The sequence below is a fragment of the Vigna radiata genome, chromosome 7, assembly GCF_000741045.1.
Source record: "Vigna radiata var. radiata cultivar VC1973A chromosome 7, Vradiata_ver6, whole genome shotgun sequence".
Lineage (NCBI taxonomy): Eukaryota > Viridiplantae > Streptophyta > Magnoliopsida > Fabales > Fabaceae > Vigna > Vigna radiata.
The window spans coordinates 36,925,595-36,937,562 of record NC_028357.1 but is presented as its reverse complement, the minus strand read 5'-3'; the positions used below and the strand labels follow the sequence as shown (position 1 = coordinate 36,937,562).

At 31.0% G+C, this 11,968-nt stretch overlaps 1 protein-coding gene across 1 annotated transcript; it reads left to right on the top strand.

Annotated features, from left to right (window-relative positions):
- Positions 1-493: 493 nt before the first annotated feature.
- On the top strand, positions 494-8,430 carry LOC106766394 (TMV resistance protein N). Its single transcript, XM_022782786.1, has 3 exons — positions 494-557; positions 7,631-8,033; positions 8,221-8,430. Exons 1-3 carry the CDS (start codon positions 494-496, stop codon positions 8,315-8,317), a joined length of 564 nt encoding a protein of 187 aa, XP_022638507.1. The 3' UTR covers positions 8,318-8,430.
- Positions 8,431-11,968: the final 3,538 nt, after the last annotated feature.

Genomic DNA, 11,968 nt, shown 5'->3' with positions numbered 1-11,968 from the left:
CACAACCACAACATGCAAGGGTAAACAACCAAAACTATCATAACACACAATTTACAATAATCATTTCAAACACTTAATAATATAATCATAAACATTTTCATCACAACATTAACATCACAGCTAAGTCATTCATGATCCAATGTCATTTCCTTGTATTGTGTCGTTATAACATGTTCTCACTAATATGGTGATTTGATTTGTCTTCCATCGCAACTTCAGACTTATCTCTCCAACTTCTCAAGGACTAACGAGTAAAAAGATTTATACTATGTGCACTGATGCACTTTACTTAGCACGAGCCAAAGCCTTTTGGGTGAGACATCTAACCCTCTCGAGTCCTCGCGCAGGAGGAAAGGTGACACTCAAATCTTTGTCTCTACACGAGACTTCAACATCTTTAATGTAGCGTAGTACCAAAAGCTCACACATGACATACCATATACAAGAAAATAAATAGTTACATGTGTCAAACACAATTTTATACACATTCTCAATGATATGCATTTCTCAACCAATCACAAGGTTTCTAGCACAATTCTCATTACCTTTCAAACATAGTCTCAAAAGTATGAATTAACATCAGGAACACAAGGTTTCTAAAAACACCATTATAATGATTTAATTAAATTAGGAAACAAGTAACCTCAAGTGGTCTCCACATAAGCCCACTAAAGTACATCAAACCTCCTTCACACGTGACCAGAAAATTAAGCACGAAGGATCATATTGGATGCATTTCATTTCAACAACACTCCTCGCGCACAACTAAAACGAAGCCATTGGTTTCACTTTAAAAGAAAACATTACTTACTCAAGATCATTTTTAATTCTTTCTCACTTACCACCATGGACCCACCTTATCACTTGCCAACTTTTACAATAAAAACCCTAACCCAAAAAGATATTTTTTCTTTTCTACACAAAAAAAAAAAAAAAAACGACCACGCACTACTCCAATTTAAAAAAGATACTTCATCTTTGGAAATCCTTGACGTGGGACCCATACCTTCCCTTCCAATCCAAAACAAGGATCTTACATTTCTCTTTCTTGGCTCTATCGAGGTGAAATCCTTTCCAATGAACCATCTTCATATTTCTATTCATCAAACCAAAGCACCCACCACATTCCTCACTCATACCACTCTTTGTTGTCATTCACGTAAAAGCATAAAAAAATGTACATCCATGCAAAAGCATTATTTCCTTCTCTTCCTGTGAGCATCAACCTACTTCTATCCTTTTTCTTTCTTTTACAAAGTAAAACATTCTTCCTCCTTAAATCCTTTCAACGTCTATTTTTCATCTTTGACTCTCTCTTTTCCTTTCACCTCTTCATTTTTTCTTCTTCTTATTCTATCCTCATCCACTCCTTGGTCTCTTTCTATCTCACCCATTTTGTACAAAGCAACCCTCTCATCTCACTCTCTTCTTCTACTCTTCTACCACTACAGTGTGAAACTCACCCATATGCACTCTCATTCTTCTTCATTTATATACTCACTCCTTACTTATATCATCAACACCTCTTCCTACATGAAGTCCCAACGCTTTCATCCCTATCCAACACACTTTTTTTATTCACCTTGCTAACAAAGCCAAAGCTCTCACACAATATGCCCCCTAGACAAGAACCTCCTCCTACTCTCCACCATATAATCATCTATATCTATGTGAGATAGAGGTTATTGAGAGCGTCAGAATAAACACCACTACGACGCTTCATACACTCATACATACAACACTTAACACATAATGAGCAAGAAGTCCCTCCTTAGAACTCTTTTCCACACTTTCCATTCATACATGCATATATCAATATATCATAATTCATTATCCATATCTCAAAAATAGTTCGTTCATACACAAACATTTCATAATATCACATAAACATCACATTATACAACATTTTCGTACACATCAAATACATCAAGAACAGAAAATTATTCCTATCAGAGAACCTCAAAAACCTCACCAAACTATTTAACACGACAGAGACGGACCTGTTATCTCAAGCTACTCGCCCAGCGAGAGGGTGCTCAGCGCCCGACTAGCAGCGCTCAATGCTGGCCACTTTGGACAGATGTGTCCAAAGATCTTCAACCCTGCAACAACAACCCAAATTCATCATATCCACCTTCTAATTTACTTTACCATTTTCTTCTAACATTTTGGGCCTTCCAAACATTCAAAATTCACCAACAAACATCACAGATCCTAAAAATCATCTCAAACATCAAGAATTCATGTTCTGACTCTACGAATCGTGTATCCAAAGTCCAATCACGTACAACCATCATAAACATCATATTTATCTCCCAATTCAACTCCTAAAATCATACACATGTTCTACCCAGATCATATCAACAACCTAAACTCATCAAAATCCTATAAACATCTAAACTCAGCACCAAAACCAATATGCTAATGAACAACAGCGGATAAACGATACAAACAACATCTGGTCATAAAACTTTTTCCATAATCATCATCAATACACCGATTCAACCAAAAAAAGAACATAATCTCATTCTAACATCACTCAGTGATTCAGATTACATACCAAAAGCCTAATCTCCTTCTAAATCCAAAAACAATCTCAGAATCATCAAAACATAGGCATATTTTCATTCAAAAGCATTTCACCGATTCAAAACATATGACAATCAAAATCTCACTCTAAAACCATACACAAAATCAAAATCTCGTCCTAAACCCATCAATAGATTCTAAATACAACACAGAAGCATAATCTTACTCTACAAACATAATCAGATTCAAAATCGCCGACATATTCACAAAGAAATAACTCGTAAGAACCAAAAGCCTCAAGGTTAACTCTCCTTGTGATTTTCTCCTTAGTTTGCTTGACAAAAGCTTCGTGGAGACGTTCCCTAACTCAGAATCTAATCTCATGGCTCTAAACTCAACTCCAGGACTTCACTGCTTCAAGATCACGACGCTCTGGTCTCAGGTTATCTTCCAAGCCTTCCCTGAGCTCCTAGAATGTCCTTAAATAGCCAAAATTGTGTTTTGGACAATGAGTTCGCTCGCTCAATGAGCTGCAACTCGCCCAACAACTGGGTTGCACTCGCCCAGCGAGCCAAAAAGTCACCCGACATGATGTCGAGGACATTCCAGAAGGAATCTTGACTTTTAGGGAAAAAAAATCACTCGCCCAATGAGTGGTTCTGCTCGCCCAGCAACGAATGTCTAAATGCAATGAAACAATGCCTTTTGGGTTACTTTCGCAAATTGTTTGTCGTCTAATGTAGGGACAACTAATGTCTAGATGATATTTGATGTTAGGGGCCCCCTAGTCGATGTCTAAAGATTGAATTTATTTACGAAACCGTCACCGATCATTTTTTACGTTGGATTTTTCACTAGTGAAAGGTTAAGGGATTTCTTCACCTCCACAACATCGCCTCGTTTTCTGTGCAACCTACTAACCCTACTTCTTCCATGTCTAATACCGTATGACATTTCATCATTACACCCTTTTCATCATTGTGCTTCTTAAGGGTGGGGGTTAGTATACCTGTCGGACAAAACCAAAATACAAATTTTCTTTGCATAAAATAGACAACTACATAAAAGCAATATGAAGAATGGACTATTGGCATGTCGAGCCTAAGAGGCTAGTTTATCGTATATGTCCAAAGACATATCAACACTTGCCTAGATGTCCTAAAACCTCAAGGTCTGACAATGAACCATGGCGATATGGATTATTACATGTCAATTACTTGATGCACTATGATGACATGACCGTCTATACACTGGCCAGATAGTTTCAGCAGATGGGAGGGCTGGCAAAAATGACAATTAAAGCATGATTAAGTACATGGATTAATCAAAGAGTAATGAAGGTACATAGCTAGATTAGTCAGGTTCATCCAAGTAAAAAGCCTATAAACATAGTATAAATAGCACAAAATACGAAATAAATTCATTAATTATATTTTTTTATTACTTATTGACCACTTGACTGATTTGAATGTCTGAAGTGTCTTTTACAATTACAATCTATTATTCAACTTGTCGAGGACAAGTATCCTTAAAGAGATCAAATACATGTAAAATTGAAAACTTGAAATGTTTGAAGTGATTTTAGAGTCTTTACAATATATATACTATAAAACACTAATCAAATTATAACTTTTATACAAAAATGTTAATATGATATGAATTTTATTTTACTATAAATTTATATGTAAAAAGTATTTAGTATAGACGTGTATTCAAACTAATACGGGTTAATTTTCTCTTACGTTCTGGTGATGAATTCTAGCAACGGGACTGTTTCAACAATCACTTGTCAATTTCGAACTGAGAATGAGAAATCAAATAAGGCACTCAGCTGGAGCTGACTATATTCAGATTGATTATCGTTTTGCGACTCATTCTAATTCCATCTCACAACCGAAGATGGAAACTTTTCTCTTAATTTTTTCGTAAAGTTTTCAACACTCCAGAATATTACAAAGAAAATGAGACGAAAAGTAAGAAAAGTCTGAAAAATATTACATGGTGTCACCATGTTCTACAACAAGATCATGACAATTTAAAGCAATTGAATACAATTTTCTTTCATGCCCTCCAACTCTCCTTCATCAAAATATGTCTTTCTTTTTTGTCATCTTTACTAAAATTATTAGTTATATTATAACTTTTTTTTTTCTTTCTATTTGTTTCATTTCACATCTTTTCAAACACTGGGGTTCAGCTAATTTCTCTTCCTTTCGTGGTCGTGGGTTTTGGCATTGGTCCCCCATGCTTAACTTTTTCTTTTCTTTTCTTTTCTTTAATCACCAAGAGATTCTAGGAGTTCCATGACCATTGGTAGGGTCTGAGGTGCAACATGATTGGGAATTTTTTATATTTGTTTGTCATGCATTCACTCCTTTGCATAAAAATAAAAAATACATCTCTTATACTCATGATTATTATGAAGTTCTTTTTAAAAAATGCCTTAAATTTCCGAGAAAAAAATATTACTCACCTAACATAATTTTATTTCAATACTAATTAAAAATATTAATATAAATGCAATTGAGAGAGACATATCACTCCAGAAACAAACCTTAAAACCTAATTTGGATCGTTGAACATAATTCTCTTTACTTTTCCTTGGTTCTATTTTCACTCATTTTTTAGTCAAGTATATTTTTTCTCAAATTATTATAAAAATTTTCTTTTATTCTTAAATTAAATTATGAAAGATTTATCACTATATAAAATTGTATATTATCAATGGACACAATGTATCACTAGTAAAAATCTGACGACAAATTATGTTTACCAACAGGCTTATGATAGAAAAAATCTTTCAATAAAATGGTCATCAGTAAATTTTACAAACAGATTTAAAAATCTGTCGATAATTACCGATAACCACAAATTTGTCAATAATTACCAATAAATTTTGTATGTTAGTAACATTCATTGGTAAAATACATGATTGGGTTTCTTTTCTCCTCTTTCTCTTCTTTTTCCTTTATTTTTTCATCATCTTCATCATTTGCTTCTCATCCTCATCCTCTTACTTGCCTTCATGTTTTTTCTTCTCTGTCCACCTCTTCCTCTTTCACCTCCTTCTCTAAGTTTAATGACCATGGTCACCATTATTGTCTTTCTCTACCTTTGTGTCATTGATGATTATCGATTTCACCAAAACAAGTCATCAGTTTGTGTCATTATAGTGAGCTTTCGCATCACCATAGAGCCACCACCATCTTACCACCAAGCCACCATTGTCGCATCATCTCCTCCTCTCCTTCTTCTTTTTCTTCTCTTCTTTTCTTCTTCTCACTTATCTCTCCTTAATATGAAAAAAAAAAAAAAAAAACTTTATTAGATTGGACAATATATTTTTCACCCAAATTGATGATGAATTTTTCGACAAAATGGCTCCGACAATCATTGTAATAATAAGATATCAGATTTTAGATTTTAGTTTTTCAATTAATTTTTCTTTTGACGAATTTTACAAAAGGATTTCATACCAACAAAAATATCCATAGTTGACTATAATATAACTTTCACTTACTATTTATTGGAAAGAATATTTTACATAAAAAAAGGCAAAATACTTTTTAATTTAATTCAAGGCTTAAATAAACATATTTAATCTAATTTTTTATTTACTTACTATTTTTTTAAATAAGGTTGGAGTCTGTATAATATGAGAAAGAAACTTTGTAGATATACATCTCATTCATATTTGGTGGAGTGCAAACATTGTTCCTAGTACTATCAAATTTGGAGAACAGATCTAGGCCGAAACTTGCATCAATGACGTACATTTTAAGTATTCAAATTAAGTATTAAAATTTTAATATTGGTTTAGTGTGCTTAATAAATATTGAGGTTCATTTCTTTCTGAAAAATGTTGAAGCTGCACAAGAAATTGGAGATTAGGATTTGTTGTCCAAAGTAAACTTTATATTATTTTCCTGTATTTTATAACAAACTAATTGTTATATTTAACTATTCAATTTACCTTTTTTACTAAAGTTGTGATGTGGGAAAAGACGATGAAATCAAAGATTTTGAAAAAGATGACCAAGCTATACTAAATAGGGACTCAAATGCCATTAGAGAAGCTAAAGGTTGTTAAAAACAAAAAAGAATCTGATATGTCAAGTCTTTAAGCAATTTAAGTATTATTATTCCTATTGACTATTGAACATAGAGACAAACATTGCAAATGTTGTGATATTGTTAATATTTTAAAAAAATATCAGTTTTGTTAATTTTACATTTCTTTTTTGTAGATTTTAGTTTAACAATAAAAATCATATAATTTATGTAAAAATCATTGTAAATTTTACGGATTTGCGAACTGCACTGTTTATGTGAAGACTTTGCGAACTAGATATAGACCTAGAAAACAAATCCATTTAATGATTATGTATTAATTATATATATCTAATTACAAAATTGTTATTACCATAGTTTTTAAATTAAAAATTAATCGTAATAAGGAAGTTTATATATTGATTTACGTGAGTTGATCTAACTTTCTTCTTTTACATATATTTAATTCTTAAAAATAAAAAAATAAAAATCAGTAAATTCATTTTATAATATTAAATGTTTTTAATAATATACACAAGATTCTAAATTCAAAGTTTATATATTAATAGTTAGTTTGTATTTGTAAGAAGAGGATGTGTTGAAAAGTGATGTGATAAACCTAGTTTATAGGGACAAGAGGAAGCAACACTCTAAATTTCCAACAAAAGGCAAGGCAAAATTACTAGACACGACCATGTCAGCGGATCTGCGTTAAGGATTCCCCACACATAAAATAAAGTGAACAACTACGTGTTTGAAGGACAAGCACAGTTCGAAACACATGCATTCTAGGCAGTCAAATTTTTCAAACACTTTTACTCTTTTTCGTCAAATACCTAGTATTTTCTCCAGTCCTGACATTAACCATTGAATTTCAAACTCCAACCTTATAAAACTGGTCGTTAATCAAACCCATTCCTCTATCAACCACCATTTTAAAACCAGAAAGACAAAATCACAGCTCCTTACGTTCATTCACACAAACAAAAACAAAATTGTTGAAGCATGCAACATTTGCCAGCCAAGTTGTGCCGCAAACTGGCTCGTCCAGCATGCGATGTGTTCATAAACCATCGTGGCATCGACACCAAGAGGAACATCGCGGGGTTGCTATACGACAGTTTGACTAGGATGGAAGTGCGGTCGTTTTTGGACAGCATGAACATGAAACCTGGGGATAGGTTGTTCGATCACATCGACAGGGCCATTCTAGGGTGCAAAGTGGGTGTTACGGTGTTTTCGCCACGTTACTGTGAGTCGTATTTTTGTCTACATGAACTCGCTCTTCTCATGGAGTCAAAGAAGAGGGTTGTGCCCATCTTCTACGACGTCAAACCTTCGCAGCTTGTGGTCAAGGATAACGGAACTTGTCCTGCTAAACAGCTTCGGAGATTCTCTTTGGCACTCGAGGAAGCTAAATACACTGTTGGATTGACCTTTGATTCTTTGAAGGGGTACGTATTTCACGTACTAAACATGAACATAAAACTATAAACAATAATACTAAATTAAAAATACCAGCTGTCAATGATGGCCAAAAATTTATCTTACACTATAATTAATTAACAGTATCAATTTTGTTTTATTTTTCAGTAATTGTTAAATTGTTAATGAAAAATGTTAAATTTGATGCGTTTTCAGGGACTGGTCGGAGATACTGAGAGATGCTTCAGATGCAGTGATGATGAACTTGCTGGAGGTAGAAGAAGAGCGAAAAAACATGAAGAGAAAACAGTGAATACTAATTTTTTTTTCTTTTTTTTATAGAATACTGAACATTATAATATTAATAAGTTATTTTGTTTTTTCTTTGGTCTGTATGTGCTCTCAAATGAGATCCATATACGTCCACTAATTAACATCAATCAATTTATGCCCTAAATTAATCAGCTTAATTGATTGGTTTAGGCTCCAACAATTTCCATTGCCATAATCCATTTATTTTTAATTTTTTTGACACATGCAGCAAGCAATAGGTTTAGTTTCCAATGATCAGTTTGCTTTTCAGGGTTCTTTTGTTGTATCCGATTGGACAATGTCAAGATTCAATTCAATAAATTCTAGTTTGTTCTCCTCAATATTATGTCTGCTTCTTCTATTTTCTGACTATGTACTCATTAAGATATAAAATTCATGAGAACTGACATATATAATTTCTAGCTAATATTTTTATTTTAATAAAACTATGGAAAATTTTAACACAAAATTAACACAAAAATTATGGGATGAAAAAGAATTACTCAGATGTATTATGTTCAATACAAACTCCAACACCAATAAAGAAGTACAATAAAAAGTACATGGAAGGTTGTTTTTGTCTCAACATTTTTCACTATAAATTTATATATATATATATATATATATATATATATATATTCTCTTTTAAAAGTGACTTGTTAATCTTTCAGTTTTCTCCATTTCAGTTTTATTAAATTGTTTAAATAATCTGTAGATACTTTTAATGAATTGAAATATTGTTTTAAACCTCTTTAAGGTATCCACATATCCATATCCACACAGAAGATTTGAGTAATAAAAAAATGTATTTATTATAAAAATATTGATTTAAATTATCAATATTATTGAGACCAAGTGATATATCATTTATGATTTTTAATCAAGTGGGGTAGAGTTTCAACCCTAGTGAAGTTATTCTTAGTATGAAATAAATCATCTAAAGTGGAAGTATGAGTTGACTAAGATGTTAATCATTGTATCAACGAAGATAATTCGTATTAATATCAAGATTATTTTAATCGTCTAAGATAAAACAATAGTATAAAAATATTCCAAATTTTATATTTTTGTTTATTCTATAAATAAAATAACTAAAATTTAATAGATAAATTATTGACGAAGTGTAAGAATGTGAGATTTGTTGTGTCTTATTTACAAGAAACCAAAAAGATGTTAAATTTGACAAAAAAAAAATACTTATAAAATGTTAAATTGGAAGATAAAAGAAAAACAAGGTAAGAGATGTGTAGATATAAAACTCAGACACCCAAGAGAGAAAACCTTATGATTAAACTTATATTAATTAATTACTCATATTTTTTATTTAAGTATTAAAATGAAAGAAATTTTGTTAATTTAATAAGTTTGTGTTTTGTGAACAAAGAGCACTTGTGAGACCGCACACAGCATATTCTGTGATATTTCTTAAACATTATTAAACGGGGAAGACGCGCTAATTAATTGGAAAATTAGGCTCATTCGCATATATTCACTAAACAAATCAACAACCATATCTATCTAATTCTCAACTGATACCGATTAATTAATATTAAATTAATTTGTTCTTGAACTCTATGTAGTATAATTATAAATTCTTTTGCGAAATTAATGATTACATACTCTGTCTTTGTTGTGTTAAGGAGATCCTCTCTCACGGTTTAATCATAATACTTTTCAAAAAAAATGTATTCAACTTTTAATTTTAAAGTTTAAAATTCGATTAACATTCAATATATTTAAATAAAATACATAAGATAAAACGAGGATACGAGAGAATCAGAGACAACATAACCATACTAAGGAACCAAGAGATAAGAGGAGAGAGAAAATATTTTAATTTCATGTTTTATATGATTTATTAACATTAAATAATGTGTTTTATAAAAAAAAAAAAGAAATTTAACTAAATACTGAATTAACTATTTATTTTATAATATATTAAGCTTATCAGTAACTTTTTTTAAGGACAAATTCAGAAGAGAGGTTTCAAAGATTTGTCATTTATTTACTAAAGAATCCGTAAATTTAAAAAAGAGCTAGTAGCATTCAATAATAGAGAATGATAAAATATCTCACATGAACTAGAAACTAAAAAGAACTAATTTTGCATAAAAAAAATAGATATAATATATATATATATATATATATATATATATATATATATATATTATTAAAATAAGTTGTTTGTTTTAATCAAATTTGGTGCATTATGAGTTTGTCACTTATTGAGTCAACTCAAATCAACTCAGTTCACTGACTTATTTAATCATAAGATTTCTTTTTAAAGATAATATTTTTTTTTCAAATTCAAATATAAATAAATTCCAATTCAAAATAAAGTTAAACTCTATAGACAATTCAAAATATAAAAAATAGAATACAATCAAAGTATAATACAAAATCTTCTTAAAGTCCAAATACAATCAAAAGTAAGTACAAAAAGCAAAACAAATAAATATCGATAATTTTTTTTTTGTCACTTATCCATCTTAATATTAGAATCTTGAATGAATATATATAATATTTTTCTTTCTTGAAGCATTTTTTTCTCTATCCTCATCTATAATACAGTACAAAAGAGTTTTAACCAATAATATTGAACCAAAAAAATAATAATTAGATAGGTTAGTGAGTAAACCGAATCAACACAAGTTTAACTTGGATGTGTTGAGTTCTTAGTGGGTCGGGTTTAAAATTATAATGTATCAAAATTTCAAATTTTTTTCCAACTCAACCTAGCCGGAATCCGTAATGGATCGAGTTGGCTCATGGGTTTCAACCCTTTTTCACAACACTTATATATATATATATATATATATATATATATATATATATATATATATATATATATATATATATATATTTGTAGTTTACATATAAATAATTTATTGATTAATAAGCTTTTGGATCTTATTTTTTTAAAATATTTTTATAATTAATCTCTAACAAATATGTTAATTTTATTTTTTTACTTATTATTTTTTAATTGAAAATGTTGATGTGTTAATTTTAATAATATTTTGTATTATGAAACACTAATTCCGAGAATCGGTTTCCTCAACTTGGAAGAGATCGGTTTGTAGGAACTTGGTCTAAAAGAGTTTGACCTAAAGAAATTTGGTCCGAAAGAGCTCGACCTATAAGAGCTCAACTTCAAAGTCGACCTGGAGGAGCTCGGATTATGAACTAGGTCTGGACAACTTTTCTTAAAGGAGGTTGGCTTGGAGGAGTTGAGACTATAGGAGCTTAAACAAGAGAAAGTCAGTCTGAGATCTTAGCTTGGAGAAGTTTTGCCTATCCCAAAATACTCATTGTACTTGATTGACACATGTTCTAAACAATGGCTTTTTTAGTCATTTGCATATATACTGATTTGATAGTTCAGTGCTTTTAAAAAATTGGAACACGAAATTTTAATTTCGTGCTCTTAAATATTCATCGATTTAACAGGTTTCCAGTTCACTAATTTTGCAGTTCTTCTCTCATCTCAGCTCAATGATAATCCTTTCCCTTTAAAGCTCGACATTAAATTGATGGATGGGCTGACAAACGTGGCTTGTGGTCGTGCTGATGGACTGATGGGATGGACGATCTAGAATGATTACTAGGTTGGTTGAGTTGGCCAGAATGGTCGGGATGGAAAGGATAGACT